Source organism: Mauremys reevesii, linkage group 8, assembly GCF_016161935.1.
Source record: "Mauremys reevesii isolate NIE-2019 linkage group 8, ASM1616193v1, whole genome shotgun sequence".
NCBI lineage: Eukaryota > Metazoa > Chordata > Testudines > Geoemydidae > Mauremys > Mauremys reevesii.
The window spans coordinates 71,348,199-71,366,152 of record NC_052630.1 but is presented as its reverse complement, the minus strand read 5'-3'; the positions used below and the strand labels follow the sequence as shown (position 1 = coordinate 71,366,152).

Here is a 17,954-nt window from a genome sequence, read left to right as displayed (position 1 = left end):
CGCCCCCAAACATGGCAGTGGGTCTCTGGCCACGCCCACTCTCTCTCGTGGCGCCTGCGCAGGCGCAGAGCAGGTGCCGGAAGTGTCGGAAGCGGATCCCGGCGCGGCGAAGGGGCGCTGCAGCCGCGCCGCTCCCAGCCTGCCCCGCTCCTTGCCGGGGTCGCCTGCGCCCGGCGCAGGGAAGATGTTGCCTTTATCCATCAAGGACGATGAGTACAAACCGCCTAAGTTCAACCTGCTCAGCAAGGTCTCGGGCTGGTTCAGGTGAGCGGCGGGGGCCGGGCCCGGGGGGTCCCCCGGGGCGCGCTCCCCGGAACTGGGGGGTGACAGTGGCCGGGTGGAGCCGGCGGCCCAGGCCTCGGCGGGGGCTCTGTGCCTGGGAGCCGGGGAGCGGCGCCCGAGGGACCCCGCCAGCTGCGGAGGGAAGGGGCGGCGGCGGCGGGGTCCCCCGGGGTCACGCTGTCAGGCGCCGGGCAGTGGCCAGGCCCCGCGCCGCAGTTGCCCTCCCCGGGGCCGCGGCAGCGAGTGACCGCTGTGCCCTGTGTCTAGGTCCATCCTGTCCGACAAGACCTCGCGGAACCTGTTCTTCTTCCTCTGCCTCAACCTCTCCTTTGCCTTCGTGGAGCTGCTCTACGGCATCTGGAGTAACAGGTACCGGCGCGGGGGGGCGGCTCCCGCAGCAGCCAGTGCCACGTGGACTGAGCCGCTGGGGCCGCAGGCTGGAGTGCGAGCACCGGCGGGCGGGGTTTACGGGCGGGGGTGTCCCTGGAGTGGGGGAGGTTGAGTCGGGCGAGGTTAGGGGCTCTGACCCGCCGTCCCTTCCCCAACTTCCACGAGTTTCAGGGCCATGCTTGTCTCTCAAGCTCCCAGGACGGCAGTGACTCTGTGTCTCAGATTGATAACCAGGCTTGAGTGAAGCTTTTGAATTATTGAAGAAAGATTCCCAAAGATTCCCATCATTGGCTTCGTGATGGAGGGGCTGTAAGTGCCCCTTCCCTGACGTTGCACCCTGCTAGTCTGAGCTCTTGTCTACACCTGGGAGTTAACTCGGATTGAGGAAGGGTGTGACTTGAAAGGTGTATAATGGCCATGCTTAGACAGACCCCAGAAATTAGGTATAAAAATTGCATAGCCAGTGCTGGTCTCCTGGGTCCATCTTTGAGGTGGTGTTCTGCATATTGCTGAAGAGGGCTTCTGATCCTGTCTCCTGCTGTGGCTGCTGGGTTCAGGGCAGAGGAGTAGTGGTGGCTTTGGGGTGCACTGCACCATTTGGGGATTGCTGCAGTTGCCCTCCCCCACCTACCACATGGATCCTTTATCTTGAGAGGTGGAAGTGTTGACAAACTGATAGCCAAGAGGCAGAAGCAACACTGCATAGAGTGCCCTTATCTTTGTATCCGTAAGTGGAGTTGAAACATCCTGGAATAGGTAAACAATATGTCATTAACTCATAGACTAATAAAGCTAGACAAGACACAGACAGGACAAAAGCTTAAGAATCAACATGAAATACTTCAATAGTAAAAGAAATTAAAAAAGTGAAGTGACTTTGGTGCTGGTTTAAGGTGCTCACTTGACACCAGTGTAAATAGAAATAATCTATCCCATTTAAAAGGAGGTGTACAAACAATGGCAGCTTTCTTTGCGCCATGGATGTGCCTCTCTGCTAACAGAGGGACTGTCCTTAAGATGAGAGATTTCAGTCTTTGTATTCATTCACTTTTTGGATTCTACAGAGACTGACCACAAAGGTGTCAGTTAGTGCCAATAGTGGATCCCTGCTTTCTGAACTCAGATTTTGGTCTGACTTCACAAACCATAAAAGGTCCATCAGTTTTCTATTGTGGGCCTTACTTGAAGCACTAACCTAGAGGTGAAAAGCTCTTTTTCCTGTTACCCTCCTATGATTGTTTTTAAATGTCTCACTGAACGTAGGTAAAATCCTTTGCTTTCATCAAAAGAGTTGCTGTTTCAGCACTGTTTGGATGGCACAGAACAGCAATTAATCATTTAGATTTGCCTGACTTTGGCTTTGTAGTTATTTTGAGAATTGTGAATAGTTTGCTGTGGGCAAAGTTTTATACTGTTCTGGTGTGGAGGAAGGTTTAATGTTAGAGATTCTAAAACTGATCTTTTGAAGGATGTATAACAGGGCCAGGTGATCAAAGGATTTCAAATCTGACACTTGATATTGTTGCCTTAGGTGTGTCCAAATATTCCGCTCACGTCTCTGCCCAATGGGAGAAGCTAAGAACAAAGTGTCAGATGTTGGAAATGTTCACTAGAAAAGATTTGGTCAGAGAGGTTTTCATACTCCACTATTTTTGTTCCCACACAAGTTTATCTGAATTTGTGTTTGATCTTTGTGAGTAAGGATACATCTAAGCATTGTGTGGTGTAAAAATGAATCAAGATCAGGGAATTTCTGTTTCCAGGCGATAAAGGATTGATGGGTCTGTTAATGATGTAGGTAGGCACTATGGGACTGATTACCATAGCCCAGAATTTTCCTTTGAAGTTATTGTGCCATTATGTTCTTATAGTAGAGATTAGAATTTTAATTCTGATCATTCTTTCCAAATGTAAGTTAGATAAATTTGCTGTAACTACATAGTTCTAATGCAGTTTCCATAACCTGTATTGCAGTTGTTTTAAGTTTGACAAGGAGGAAACTGTGGAATAACATGAGTGTGGTAGAAAGGGAAGGAAACCTGTTTGTGTGTAACACATTTTGTGAAGCTATATCTTCTACAAAAATTGCTTTGTGTATTGCATCAGAGTAAACTTGTCAAAGCAAAAAGGTTGGTAGTATTGCATAGTGAGCCCCTAAAATTTTTTGAATGGAGATGCAGGTCCCTTTAGACCTAGTTTGCAGACTCCCACAGGTCTGTGGACCACAGGTTGAGACCCACTAGTGTAGCTGAAAACTATCCCCATATCTGAAACATCTTTAAGAAGTTTATTCTTTTAGTTCTTTTATTGCTGCCCCTACAGTAGTTCCCTATTGTGAATATTAGTGTGTCCCAGTCTGCTGCAAAATATTTTTGTTAGAGACTGATCTTGAGTGCTGTTGGTAAGTGTGATGCGACGTGATTTTTTTTTAATGATATTTTTGGGAAATTGTCACCACTGCAATCCTATAATGTCTTAGTAGGTTCAAGACAATGTCTCGTGTATTGGACCTTAAGGTGTGTACAGTCTCTTTTTTTTAAGAAGGAAAGAAGGTTACAGATCTTTTTAAACACAAGAAAGGACTATGGTTGTATTTGAACTGTTTCATCGTTGTAGAATTAAGCTCCGAAAGGTTGGCATCTACCGGAGGCTTTTCTATAGCACCCATTATCCTAGTATACCAGTGGTTCCCAAACTTGTTCTGTTGCTTGTGCAGGGAAAGCCCCTGGCGGGCTGGGCCGAGGGACGTGCTGGCCTCCGCTTCCAGCAGCTCCCATTGACCTGGAGCAGCGAACCGTGGCCACTGGGAGCCTGCCAGGGGCTTTCCCCGCACAAGCGGCGGAACAAGTTTGGGAACTACTGTATACTATGTAAGGCCCTGACTACAGTATGGGCGCTACCGTGGCACAGCTATGGCGCTGTAGCTATGCTGCTCTAGCACTGTAGTATAGATGCTTCCTACAGTGATAGAAGAGGTTTTTCCATTGCTGTAGGTATTGCACCTTCTTGCGCAGCAGTAGTTAGGTCACTGGAAGAATCTGTTGACCTAGGTGCATCTACAGTGGGGGTTAGGTCAGTCTATATATTGAATTTTTCACACCATTAAGCACCGAAGCTCTGCTGTCCTAACTTTTAAGTGTAGACCAGGTCTGAGTGTCTATTGTAATCACATATGTGATTGTATTTTATGTCTTATTCTGCATTCTCTTGCTGTTTGCTAAAGGAATGTATTTTATCCTATCCTATTTAGGAAGCTGCTTCTGCATAAGCACATTTGTTGGCCAAAGATGTTCACCTCTTTGCTATTCTTGTATACACAAACTCTGAGTAGAGTTCTGTGGCACCTTATAGACTAACAGATGTATTGCTGCTTTTACAGATCCAGACTAACACGGCTACCTCTCTGATACTGTACACAAGAAGTTATTCTGGAAAGTGCTGTTATTTCAGAATTAGAATAATTCACCACTGGGAATTAATCAGGAATAGCTATTCTTAAATTTGAACCCTACCTTAATCTAAATGATCTTTCCTGCGGGGAGAGAGCCTTATTTGAGTGTAAAGTCCCTGATAATTGGAGAGTGCATGTAGCAGATGTACCTATGTCATAACAAATATTGCCTCAGGATTCCAGGACATGGTTCTCCAGCTTCATTTGATATGCTAACTTTTCCCCAACAACTAGGAGGAAGGTAGAAGCCTTTGTTTTCCTTTCCATTCTAGGCATCTTGGAACAGTCCTCCATAGATACCTAGTTAGAGAGAGAAATATTCAATTCCGATGTAAAATTTTTTGGAAATAACTTTGTTTGAAGGATTAGCTTTCAAAGTAGGATGACTCTTCAGTAAAGTAATCCTAACACCACCTTTCCTGTGATCTTCCTCCTAACTAGGGTAGTTGAACCTGTGTGCAGTAAGTCTTATGGCTATAGTGGAATGGCTTTTTTCCAGTTTTTAATTGGGGTAAGAGGAATGAGAACCAATAATTGGTAGGACCAGTAAAGACTTTTGGAACTGTGATCCTAATTCCCAGTACACTTGTGATTGATTTATAAAGTCTGTGCTACTTATATTTCAGGGATTACAAAGTGACCTATCAGAACAACATTTGAAAATGTAGTTCAATGTCATTTTAATCACTGGTAGCTAATTTTCAAGTGTATAAACCATTCACTCCTAATGCTTTGTTCTGAATTTTAAATTACAGACCAAATGTTTTGGGGATTACATTTAATCTAGATCAGAGGTTCTTGAACTTCATTGTACCGTGACCCCCTTTTGACAACAAAAATTACTACATGACCCAAGGAGGGGGGAAGCCTGAGCCTGCCCGAGCCCCACCACCCAAGGTGGGGGTATGGTGAACCAACACCCAAGTCCCACCACCCAGGGTAGCGGAGGCTAAAGCCCAAGGGCTTCAGACTTGGGACCTGTAACTTGAGTCCTGCCACCCAATGCTGAAGCCCTTGGGCTTTGGCCCTGGGCGGTGGGGCTTCGGCCCTGGGTCCCAGCAAGTCTAACACCAGCCCTGATCAATGAAACGGGGTCGTGACCCACTATGGGGTCCCGACCCTCAGTTTGCGAACAGCTGATCTTTTATATTCTGTTTGGTATATATTAACCACATAGTTAATTTATAAAATAGTTAATAATGTTGTTTGTTTAAATTTGGATAGCATGTTTTTCCTAATTTCTTTTAACAATATTTCTGAATTTAATATTGATAAAAGATGCTGAAGTGACAGGCTCGGAATAGGAACAACACAGATGGCAACAATTCAAGTTTTCCCATACTGGCTTGGAAGGGTCACCTCAAAATGTGAGAATAGTCTGTTCGTTGACTTCCTTTACTGAAACTGCAAACAGGCGTGCTAGTTGTAGAGGTGGTCCTCTGTGATCTGGACATCTGTTTATTGATAACTGAGACAGTCAAACCCATATCATGTAGACTTTCAAAGAGCCAGAGATAGAAACAGCCTTTATTCACTTCTGAGTTGGGTTGAATTTGAACTGGTAACCAGTGATGAAAAGCTACGTATTTCATTACAAATCTTGTAAAATTTAAATCCCGCTTCCTTTAGTAATATCTTCAGAAGTAAATATCACTTAGCATACCGTGCAACAGCTTGTTATCTTCAACGTCTGGATTTATATGACTGTATAGAGTGGTTGGCAGTTTCCCCAGTTTTGACTTTTGCGCTAATGCAGCAATAACTAACTGCACAGAACATTGTGCATGAATGACCTGTAATATGAAACAATGGAAATAATGCATCAGTTTTTAAATCGTTAGTAACATGATGCTTATTGTGATAGCTTTTTGTGGGTCCAAATTCAAATTACAATTCACAGTCCAAATAGGCATATGCCTATTTATATCTTAAATGTGTGTTTTTAATCTCCTAGAATGAAGGTGTTGCCTTTTTGAGTAAAATTCTTTGCCAGAATTCTTTTCTGAGTAACAAATATTTCAGATATGCATGTTTTCCCAATAGCGGTCTGAGGTGTGAAAAGGGAATATAGAGAATGTGAACACTTTTGGTTTACTGAGTGTGAAAATAAACACTTGGTTGCTGCTTATCTTTTTGTTCACTGTCCATTTTTTTTTAAATAGAGGGGGGAAAATTCAGTTTACGTACTGTAATGAATGCCAGAATTCAGAGAGATGTTAAGTGCTGGAAAACAAATTTTGAATAATATCTCATTTTACACATCCAAAATGATCTTCTTGTCCCTGATACCTATACTATCACTGCTTTGGGTCACTTACCTTGCCTGTCTTCACATATATGGCCCAGTTTTGTGAAGATGTTTCTTCATCTTCATGCTTTACCTGCTAGTTTATGTTCCCTAAAAAAGCAAGAATTCTTTATGCCACTAACCTATGTGTGGGATGTTAAGACAGGGAAATAATACCTTCCCTCTTGGATGTTTTCTTTCATATGGCCACAACTATTTACAGCAGCCAAAGGATAATGGATGTAAATAGTAGTAATTGTAGAGCTTTGCCAGTGAGTTTGAGAACAATATTACTTCTACTTCTCCTTCTCTTTTGCAAATGGGTCTTGAACATCGCACAAAAATATCTGTTATTGTGCAAGATTAGAGGTACTTGAAACTTTACCATAACACTGAATTTATCTACTTGGTAGTGGTCATTGCAGGTATAGCAGCATCAAATAAAATTGTTTAGTTTAGCTATTCCGATGTTGCCTATACAATTGATGGCTGATGGGAAAAGCTAAATATATGTAAGAATTAGCAGCAAAGAAAAAATGCTATGCTTGCATATGACAGACAAGTTCAAACGTTTGCTGTGGGATTTGGGATTATGATTCCAAAAGCGTGATATTCCTTGTGGTATATCACTGAATTTAAAGGATGCTTCTTTATGACTAGCTGTGGAAAAAGGATTGATTTTCTACCCTCACCCCCCTTTTAGGCCATACATTATTGCTGTTTTTTATACGGCATGACAAATTACTTTGTGCTTTGATGGAAGAATTAGTGGCACCATGCTGCTTGCAGTCTTGATAGCATCACTCTGTTAAAAAATCTTTGTAATGACTACAAAAGCTTCCTAATTATGATTAGCTTCTAAATGTAGTGGATTGTATCTAAATATATTTGGATAAATTGAATTTAGCAGTTAGGAGAGACATTGGCTATGCAAAATGCTAAACTGGTGTACTGTCCTTTGAAAAGAAAAGATTTGCAACTTCTCACTCTTCACAATCTTTTTGCTGCTATGCCAACCAACTGCATATGATGGATATTTTTTTCAGGTACAAATGCAATAATTTGATATCAATTCTGATGTGTTTATAAATTGTTCCAAAGTGCCCCCATGCTCACAAAATATACTTCTGAAAAAAATGAAAAAGTTTCTTAGCTAGTGGTGTGCTAGCAGTGTAGCAGTTCTAGTCCCTTTTGTCAAAACACAGTAAAGAATTCTCTTGACAAACTAGAAATATTCACTATGTACCCTATAATCAAAAGCAGTATTGTAAAATCACTTCATTGAGGAGGAACTGTAAAATTAATTAGTGTGAAATGCTGGCTTTACAATACATTGGATTTTTTTAAAAATAAGGAATTAATGACTTTGTTTCGCAATAAGAAACAAAACTTGCACAAGTAGATTTCATGTTGTATTCCTCACTTAAATGGTTACTAAGATGTAAAACAGAAGCTCCTATGTTGCAAGATTATCTAAATTTAATTATATCTGATGTATGGCTGGGATTTTCAAAGAAGCCTAAATGAGTTTGGTGTTTAGCTTTCACTGAAATACAAAGGCGATTAAGTACCTACCTCACTTAGGGTCTTTTGAAAATTCCAGTGTTCACATATATATCTAGCAAAACAGTATATGCTCTAGAGTCTGAAATAGTTTAATTGAAAACAGTTAAGTTTTTGTATAGGTAACCTGCTAAAGGGAAAAATGTGGTTTGTGCCATTTGTTGCTGACTTTTTTTTTTTTTAAGATAAAGAAGGTCTGAAAGATCTCTTCATAAAATTGCTTGTTTGTCTTTTTTACATTAGAAATTCAGGTTCTGCCTGTGCTTAAAGATTAACTGGAGGACCGCACAAGAGCCAAGATAAAGTTGAGCATTCTCAGGAGAAGCCTTAAGTAAGGCTACTTAAAATTCTGGATTTGTTTTTTAGTTGACATCTATTTAACCTTAATTATTAATCTATAATAGAAGGTTTCTTTGCCCAAATATTAAACTCTCTTGCCCCTTAAATTAGTATTAGATATAACAGAAAATATTTCTAGGAACTCCCAGACGTCTTGCAGCACAATCAGAGAAGAATAGAACAGGAGTACTTGTGGCACCTTAGAGACTAATAAATTTATTTGAGCATAAGCTTTCGTGGGCTACAGCCCACTTCTTCAGATGCATAGAAGATCCATTCTATGCATCTGAAGAAGTGGGCTGTAGCCCACAAAAGCTTATGCTCAAATAAATTTTAGTCTTTATGTGCCACAAGTACTCCTGTTCTTTTTGCGGATACAGACTAACACAGCTGCTACTCTGAAACCAAAGAATAGATTTTTCTATTCTTGATAGGTAAAAAGACAAAAACAAACTTTAAAATAAATCTGGCTGTTATACATCACAAATCAACAAAAGTACACAAGTCCATTTTAAAACATTTTCTGACCCTTAAATATTTTGTAATTGCATGTGGGGGAGTTTTTGGCGATTCTTTGAAATGGCCTTTTCATTTTCATGTAAGCTTAGCTCCTAATCTTCAGTCCTGTGAAATGGTACTAATGTGACCCCCATCATTCACTGTTTTTATGAAAGCATCAACACTGGAAGGTACATCAGAAAGTGCAGAAGTAACTTTTCCTCAAAGAACCACAGAAGTAACCTTTCTGTTATTTGGCCTTTACAAAGAAAGCTGTTTGCTTAATTATGTTTGTGATGTATGCACATGTATTGCCTTGTAGAAAAACTACCTTTTATTCTAAATGTAATGTTACAAATGAGTGTAACCCAACATTTGAATGGAGTCCATTGCGTTCACTGAATGGCATTAAGAGGTGGATGCTGTTTCATTTCACCCTAGTCCAGGTGCTGCTGTGAAAGATTAATTATGATTTGAAGCAGATGCTGATATTGGTTTAAGTCTCCTTCAGAGAATATCTGTTACCGCTGAGTTAAAATACAATATTCCTTCCTAAAGGAGCTGTAAGTCTTTCCAGCTTGCTGCTTCACACTATTGCAGCTTCTGGCAGCATGGCATGTATTAGGCTCAGTTTACTGCTCATGAACTCGGGACCAAGCAAAGATTAAAAGAAGTTGCAGGCTGCTTGAGTTGTCATTTGGGATTCCTCTCTTCCCCACCCCTGAAAACAACACTTTTGAATTACTAGATTTTATAAAAAGTCTTTAACATGAACATGCCCTACCTACCCTACTGTTGTGCCTGTTCCCTGCTATGTTAGCACTTCTATGAACACTGGCTGCTTAAGTTACTGGAGACTGTGTATTGTCACAGTTCAGTAATGCACAGTGGCTTCTGATGTTAGAAGCCATTGTTGAGAGGCATTTGAATGCCATTTTATGGTGCACACCTTCCACGCAATCCTGATAATGCCTCGTACCCAGTATACATATTTAAAGAAATAAATTGCCTGAAATGATTGTGTGCTGTCTGAATGTATTGGGATCAATCTCACACATTTGGTTCAAGCTTAAAAGTAAATCTGTACTCTGAAAAATGACTAAATACAAGTGTCACTTTACTCAGTGCATCTGTCCTATGGCATTAGTTATGCTATCAACCATGTAGAACTGTTAACTTGTCCCAGGTTGTATAATGGCCAGGGTGTAGGCAGTGGTGCCAGTGATGTCTGCTGGGTCGGAGTCAAAGGTAAGAGATGAGACTGGTTACCAAGCGAAGTCAGGAAAACAGATAGCAAGGTCAGCCAGGATCGGATCTAAGTCAGGAGTAAGATGGGGGAGAAAAGACTAGGTCTGGAGCAGTGGCAAGCCAGAGTCTGCATTGTTGGTCAGATGGTTCCATGGAGCAGCTTCCAGGCTTAAATAGTTAGTGTGCACCAATCAGGCGACCATCGGGTTCAGTTGCGCTGACATCTTTGGGCGGTACTTTCTGTGGTGCCTAACCATCCAGTCATGAATGGATGGTGCTTTGCCTGACTCCACAGTGGTGCTCTGGAGGTGTGGGTCACCCAGGACTCTGCAAACCTGGCTTGTAGACCTGTGGATCATTACAGGTTGGATTAAAAAATGGATGACTACAAGCAAGGGATTTTTTTTATTTAAATTAAATATAGGCTTATTTTTAAATTATGGCAGCCTATGGTAAGGCATAAACTAACTATCATATATTAAATAATTTAAATAAAAGAAATTAAGCAAAGAGAGACAAACGCTAAACTGTTGGAACTCACTGGCTTAGTGATTAAACCAGCTTTTGACAGTAGTAGCCTCTTTAGCAGGTGCAGAGAGAATATTTTCTCTTTTCAGTTTATTCAATTAGTTCAGTTTAATGACTTGTTCATTCAAAGTTAAGAAACCAAGTGGAAGCTGAAAAAATGGAATAAACCTATGAATAAATTCTAACGGAGAGAATGAGAATCTATTAGCTCTAAAATCTTGAGGGAATGACGACCCAAAACCATCAGTTCAATTCACTAACTCCAAATAATACTTCCTTTGCTTGATAAATCAATTAATTTCAAATGCAAAACCTTTTTATCTAAAATCTTTCTGAAACATTTGACTTACCCAGCAAGTACATTTAAGATATTTTATTTAACTAATAACTACAATTTTAAAATGAATTTAACTTCCATCCAAATAGAGCTTGAGACAAATAAGAAGTAAAAATTAACCACTAAGAAATGCCTGTCACCACTTTCTAACATAGTAAGTATAAATATTATGAATCTAAATACATGTAAATTAAGCTATATTTGCTTAAATAAATGTATAATGTATCCTCCTGGTTAGCAAAAAGTAGTACCAGATATAATATAAAGGTGATATTTAGTTGCAACTAAATATTTTAATTGTTCTCAACCAATGAGAATCAATCTTTTCCAAAGAACTAGAGTACAAACAAAAATAAAATTATAATTTAAGTCAAGGTTTCCTGCTTGCTGATTTATTTAATAATTAAAATTGGAAATTTAAATCAAAGTGGTTTTAGTCTATCCATGCTGCCTGTGCCAATGAACTTGTTTCTGCTTTCTTTTTGTCCTCTTCCCCCTTGCTTCCTTCCCACTATCTGGAAGGTCAATCATCTGTTGCATATCATAGGTTGTGAGCTTTCTGTGACAAGGACTGTCTTTGTGGTGGCTTTTGTACAGTATCTATTATAGTGGTACCCTCTTCTCTGTTTAGAATCCTTAGGCACTACCACAATAGTAATACTAAATATAGTAATGATTCATGTGTTTGCTTTGCTTGACACATTTTTCTCCTACTAGCACAATAGGATCAATGGAGTTATTGGAGGGGGGAAGGAAGCGGACTTCTTTTTTGACTCTTATATTGAGAGAATTAAGTTTCAGTTGCCATATCTTTATTCTAAATGACGTGCAATCAGATAGTTTTCTTTTATATATTTTTTAATTCTAGATTGAGTTGGCAGTTTAAAAAAGCAGGCATCTTTTTGCCTGTAACTAAGTGACTATAATCAAGTTCTTGAGACAAAAACATGGAACCCTGTTGGATTTTTAGCATATAATGACCCTTTTGACTTTGGCTTCTAAATGTTATGTATACAGACTTAGGAAGTCTAACCTTGTTTTCCAGTAGTATATTTTTTTCCATGTGTTGTTTAAAGCATCATAACTATTCTTAAGGGCAGTGTTTCCCAAACTCGGGACGCTGCTTGTTCAGGGAGAGCCCCTGGTGGGCCGGGCCGGTTTGTGTACCTGCCGTGTCCGCAGGTTTGGCTGATCGCGGCTCCCAGTGGCTGCGGTTTACTGCTCCAGGCCAGTGGGAGCTGCTGGAAGTGGCGGCCAGTACGTCCCTCGGCCCGCGCCGCTTCCAGCAGCTCCCATTGGCTTGGAGCAGTGAACCGCAGCCAGTGGGAGCCACGATTGGCCGAACCTGCAGACGGGGCAGGTAAACAAACTGGCCCGGCCCACCAGGGGCTTTCCCTACACAAGTGGCATCCCAAGTTTGGGAAACACTGCTTAAGGGCATTATATGGGAGTTCTGTAATAGGTAAACCAGATTCACCACCTGCAGGTTGCTCAGTAATTCGCAATGAGTATTTGTAATCTCAGACACGAAAAGAACAGGAGTGTGCACTGCTAGCGTGGGGTATGTGTTAAAAGCACTTTGATTTTCAAACTTAATATGGCTTGATGGAACTAACTGAAATATTTCTGCTCCTTTCCAGTTTAGGTCTAATATCAGATTCCTTTCATATGTTCTTTGACTGTACTGCTCTACTGGCCGGATTAGCAGCTTCAGTCATTTCAAAGTGGAGATCAAATGATGCTTTCTCATATGGGTAAGAAATTTTAGCTTCTTATAGCATAGGAAATATATTTTCATAAGTGCATAGGTAGCACTTCCTGTTGCCATGCCTGAGGAAAGTGTAGCATTACTAGTTTTTGTTGAAATTGTTTGGGGAAACTATTGAAATTAACTGTTCATTAAAAAAAAAAAAAGCGGCAGGCGGGGAGTTTGAACTAAACTTGAACTTCATCAGATTGGCACATAAGTAGCCCAGTGTGTCTCCTACAGAAGTATAACATAATTATACATAAAATTACAGGGTTATGTTTCTGGGGTGAAGTCACTTCCAAGAACTGTTTTCTGGCTGATATTAATGGAAACACAAATCATGTTGCAAACCAAAATGTCACATTGCATACTGTTCAGCTGCTATTGATTGTTTTTTCTGCTAGCATCCACCCTATTGGATGATAGCCAAAGTTGAAACAGCTTTTCTTTTTGGACTTTGTTTTTCCCCAATCTTAACTTGAATATTTCTTATATTGGAGTACTACATACCACACTAATTCTGCTTGCTTTTGTGAAAAATAGTGGTTGAAACACTGGTTGTGTATTTTAAAACTGCAGTGGAGATCCTAAGTGAAAATTAACTTGTTGCTCACATTCTAGCTGGAACAATTATCCATCTAAAACTCGACTCTAACGGTTTACCTGCAGCATGAAAATACTCTTCTCCTTAGTGGCTGATCTTAGTGAGGAAGATTTTAGAGTACTGAGAAAAGCTCTGTTCTAGTTCCTGTCCACGTGAATCCCACTTACGGTGCAGCAACATCCCTTTATATAGGAGTTCTCCAGTAGAGGTTGCGCAGGAGCCCTTCATGCCCACCAGTACACTGCACCCTGCTCCTCCTCCATGGGCATAAAGGGGTAGCATGACCAGTTCGTCAGTTCCTTCTAACTGCTTTTTGTCAGCGACTGGGGACATTTTGTTATGATTTCACTGTTAGTATAGTTACTGTTACAATTTATTAGCCTTATAACTTTGTATTAGTTATTTAGTCCTTGGCTACTTAGTACAGTCAGTAAGATTAGTCAGTTACCTTGTCAGTTTCAGACTTTATTCCCTGCTTTCCAGGATTCAAGTTGTACCCATCTGCACTCTGTCATCTTTGTTTGGGGGGAGCAGGGAGGCCTCATAGCACATTTTGAGGAGATGTCTGCATAGCTTTTATAAAATGCACCTAGAAAGTTAGAGAAAACAGACTGAGTCTCTTTCTAATGGAGAACTCTTAGACCTCAATCAGACTGACATGCTAGAGCTTCCAGTACTCTCAGGCTGTTTGTCAGTGCCCCAGAGACTAGGGAGGTAATGCCAACTTCTGTAACTCCTAAGAGGCATCACTCCTTCTTTAAGAGCTCTAAAGCTCGTCCAGTTGAGCAGGCAAACACTCCAGCTATCCACAAGCTCAGGGACCATGTAGGCAAATCTGCAGTTAGGCTTCAGTCCCCCTCTTTGGTACTGCAAAAGAAAAAAGGCAGAGTCATGGGTACTGAGGGAACTGCTCAAGGCCACATTGGCACCGATATCTCTAAGGAAGAAAGCATCTCTGCCAAACCAGCTTCCCTCAGCAGCCTAAAGAGATTGAGGACTGACTTTTCAGCATTGGTTTCTTTAGTGCCATTGCAGCAGCAACAGCAGTCATAGCATACCCCAGTACAAGCAGAGGCTACTGTACCAGGGCACTCATATGCTAACTCCTCAGTACCAGCTCAGGGAGCCACTAGGATGGTATTGGCTGTTTCAGTGCTGATGCTATAATTTTCAGGCAAGAAGAACCTGTCAGCAGTGGTACCAGACCTCTCCTCTTTCTCGTAAGTGCTGCCAGAGATGCTTTCAGCTCTCCATTTCAGGGACATGGATGACATCAGAATAACTCCAGAGTTATGCTCCCCTTTATTGGCTTATTCCCCTCTTTCAGCCGGAGTGAAGACTATTGGGACAGCCCAGGATACTGATCATGAAGATATCACTACATTCCGGGATCCATAATCATGGTAAATTGTCTACTCCTCATGCTTTAGCAATGCCTTCTAGTGAAGTTCCCCATTCTGAAGACTCTTCATTGTCATCTGTGACTCTTCCCAAGCACCCAGTAGGGACCAGGCTCCAGAACCTCATCCACCTTCATTGTCTCCTTCTTGAGCTAAGCTTTAGAATAAAATAGTTTATCCTAAGGACTCTACCTTTAGACCCTGTAGCGAGTTGGTGTGGCTCCCTTCCTGCCCGGCAGAGGGAGCTCCCTCCCAGACGCCCAAGTGGGCTGAGGCACCACTTCCTGTCCCCGCCCCCCGGAAGTCAAGGGGCGGGACAGGAAGTAGAAAAGGAGAACGCCAAAGCTCAGTCAGGAGCCAGCCACCGCCGCGAGCAGATGTGCCGGTGGGAGCTCCAGACTGGGAACCCTCTAGGACCCGAGGCGGCGATCAGGACTGGCCCCCACTGCCCCGCGCCCGGTACGACGAGGAACCCGCGGAACTTCCCCGGGATCGGAACCCGGAGCAGCCGCTAGGACTTCCTCCCGCCCGGTACGAGGAGGAGCTGCCGCCGCCGCTTCCGCCCTGCTGTTATCCGGAGGAACCATCGGAGGCAGCCTGGCCGGACTTCCAGCAGGAGTTGCCGGACCTGCCCCCAAGCCCTGGTCCTGCAGACCCCATGCCAATGGACTGGTCCGAACTCACGGCGACTGAGGAGCAGGTACCGGTAGAGGGGGAAATGGAATGTAGCCCGGGGATAGCCGACCCCTGTCAGGCTATAGGCACCGAGGTGCCAATGTCAGTGTGTTTCGGTCAGGACCCCACTGACCAGCGGCAGTGCTAGCCGCTAATAGGGCCCCGGGCTGGGACACAGTGGAGTGGGTGGGCCTGTGTCCCCCCTGCCACCCCACTCACGGGTGGCAGTCTCCCCCTCACCCCAGCGCAGACAGAGACGCCTGCACTAATCTGAGTTGCTATCATTGCCCAGCTCCTGACACCAGGACCTGAGTCCTGTGGACTATGGTTTGTTGCCCCGCCCTGACCAGAGGGTCGGGGCTTACTGACTGTGTGGTTGCTCAGCTCCTGAGGCAAGGACCTGAGCCCTAACTGAACCGCTGTAGTAAACTACTGTTGCCCAGCCCCTTGCTCCAGAGGGCCTGGGTTTATATTGAACTGGTGTTGCCCAGCTCCTGCTGTAAGGATCTGGGCGTAGAACTGCTATTGTGTGGCCCCGCCCTGATTGAGGGCCTGGGCTTACACTGCTTGACTGGGTGCCTTGTGTTCAGCCCCCTGCTCCAGAGGGCCTGGACTTATATTGAGACTGATTGCTGTTACCCAAGCCCCTGCTCCAGAGGGCCTGGACTTATATTGAGACTGATTGCTGTTACCCAAGCCCCTGCTCCAGAGGGCCTGGGCTCATATTGAACTGCGGTTATCCAGCCCCCTGCTCCAGAGGGCCTGGACTTATTGAGACTGATTGCTGTTGCCCGGCCCCCTGCTCCAGAGGGCCTGGGCTTATATTAAACTGCTGTTACCCAGCCCCCTGCTCCAGAGGGCCTGGGCTTATATTGAACTGCTGTTACCCAGCCCCTGCTCCAGAGGGCCTGGGCTTATATTGAACTATTGTTATTCAGCCCCCCCTGATCCAGAGGGCCTGAGACGTGAGACGGTGCTAACCCTGATTTCTTGCCGCCCCACCAGTTAGAGGGGACAAGGAGCGAGTCGGTGTGGCTCCCCTCCCGCCAGCCGGAGGGTTGAGCCCCGACCAACAGCTTACAGACCCCCATTGCAAGAATCGGCTTTCATTTCCTGGGAACAGCCTCCTTAAGCCCATTGCCTGTGGATTTCAACTAAGGCCTTATTGGCCTCCTGGGCCGCCTCATTCATGGCTACCAAGCCTTTGAGTCTCCCAAGAATCTCCTTGAGAAAGCCATCAAAATCCTGTTCTCTGCCAACACCTCAACCAAATATGGAATCAAAAAATCCTTTTGAGGAAGAGTGTGGAGAAATTCACAATAACCTTTTACGTACACCTCTCTCTATATTTACACCAGATGAAATCTCATCTGTGGGATGATCCTGAAACAGCTACAAAGGAACTTCTAGGACAAGACATGCAAGTTATTTGATATCTTGCTACCAGCTGCTCAGAGCAGAATAGCTCTTCCAGTTGATAGATTCTTGCTGCTGCCAAGGAATTATGGGCAAGTCCTCTGCATCTATCACCCCAACTTTGAAAAGGGCTGAATGAAAATATCGAGTCCTTCCTAAAGGGTTTAAATATTTTTGTTCGCGTTCACTGCCGTCGTCATTGTTAGTCACAATAATAAGTTAGAGCCAAACAAGCTTACAAATCTGTCATATGAGAAAAAGGTCCCTTTGGCTTCAAGGTTTACCCTTCAACATCCCTTCAGGTCAGGATAGTGAACTATTTAGCTCTGTTGGCTAGAAGTAACTATATAGTGGGACAAGGCAGAAGATTTTTCCAACAAACTACTTCCTGATTTAATGGAGGAGTTTAAATTGATCTGCTCAGAGGGACGTTGGATTTCTAGTGTCTCTCTCCAGGAGACCTTTACGGACGCAAGGTCTTGATCAGTGGAATTGCCATGATGAGAGACTCCTGGTTGTCTGCCTCAGGTCTACCTAAAGAACTGCAGACTATGGTACAGGATTTACTGTTTGATGGAAAAGACCTGTTTCAAAGGGTGCAGTGTGTCATTAAAGATCTTTGGGCCATGCTTAGATCTTTTGGCCTTTATACTTCCAACTCTAAAAGGTAACAGTATATTAGAATACCTCTTGACAGAGATTTCAGGGACAGAGGTTCCTAAAGCAGAAAACTGCTTCATTTACTTCTCAACCATCTCAACAACAAATATAATTCTGCAGTCAAGGATGCCAACCCAATCTGTGGATACCACCCCCGACCTTTGGTTCCTGCCCCCCTCTCTCCCGCCCCCACAAGGGTGCCTGGACTGTAATAACATCAGACTGTTGAGGCTTGCAGGTCGTTCAACAAGGTATGCCCTACAATTCTGCCATGGTATGCAATACCTTCTCCCCACCTCTTTTCAAGGACCAACCTTGTGAGTCTTGTCCACCAAAAGATAGTCTCTATTAGAGCTGCATGCTGTAGAGCCAGTGGTGCTTCACCTCAGAGGAAAAGGATTTTATTCCCTTTACTTATTGATACCAAGGGAAAAGGGGGAGGGGTAATCTTTAGTAGCTCTCAGGCTCCTCAACATTTATATGGCCAATCGAAAATTTTGCATGGTGACTCTGGCATATGTCATTA

General features: G+C 43.2%; 1 protein-coding gene across 4 annotated transcripts in view; it reads left to right on the top strand.

Moving 5' to 3' along the window:
- Window positions 1-65: 65 nt before the first annotated feature.
- The window catches only part of SLC30A7 (solute carrier family 30 member 7), a 53,304-nt gene continuing 35,415 nt past the window's right edge, over window positions 66-17,954 (top strand). For 2 of the 4 annotated variants that reach the window (XR_005583905.1, XM_039485837.1), the window contains exons 1-3: window positions 66-264; window positions 550-651; window positions 12,564-12,677. Coding sequence is in view for 3 of the 4 variants with exons in the window: in XM_039485837.1 (XP_039341771.1) it covers window positions 185-264; window positions 550-651; window positions 12,564-12,677 (296 nt within the window). In the remaining variant the exon portion in view is untranslated. Of the gene's footprint in view, window positions 265-549; window positions 652-5,428; window positions 5,491-12,563; window positions 12,678-17,954 lie in introns of those variants that run through there. The other 2 variants (XM_039485838.1, XM_039485839.1) reach the window with 2 other exon arrangements.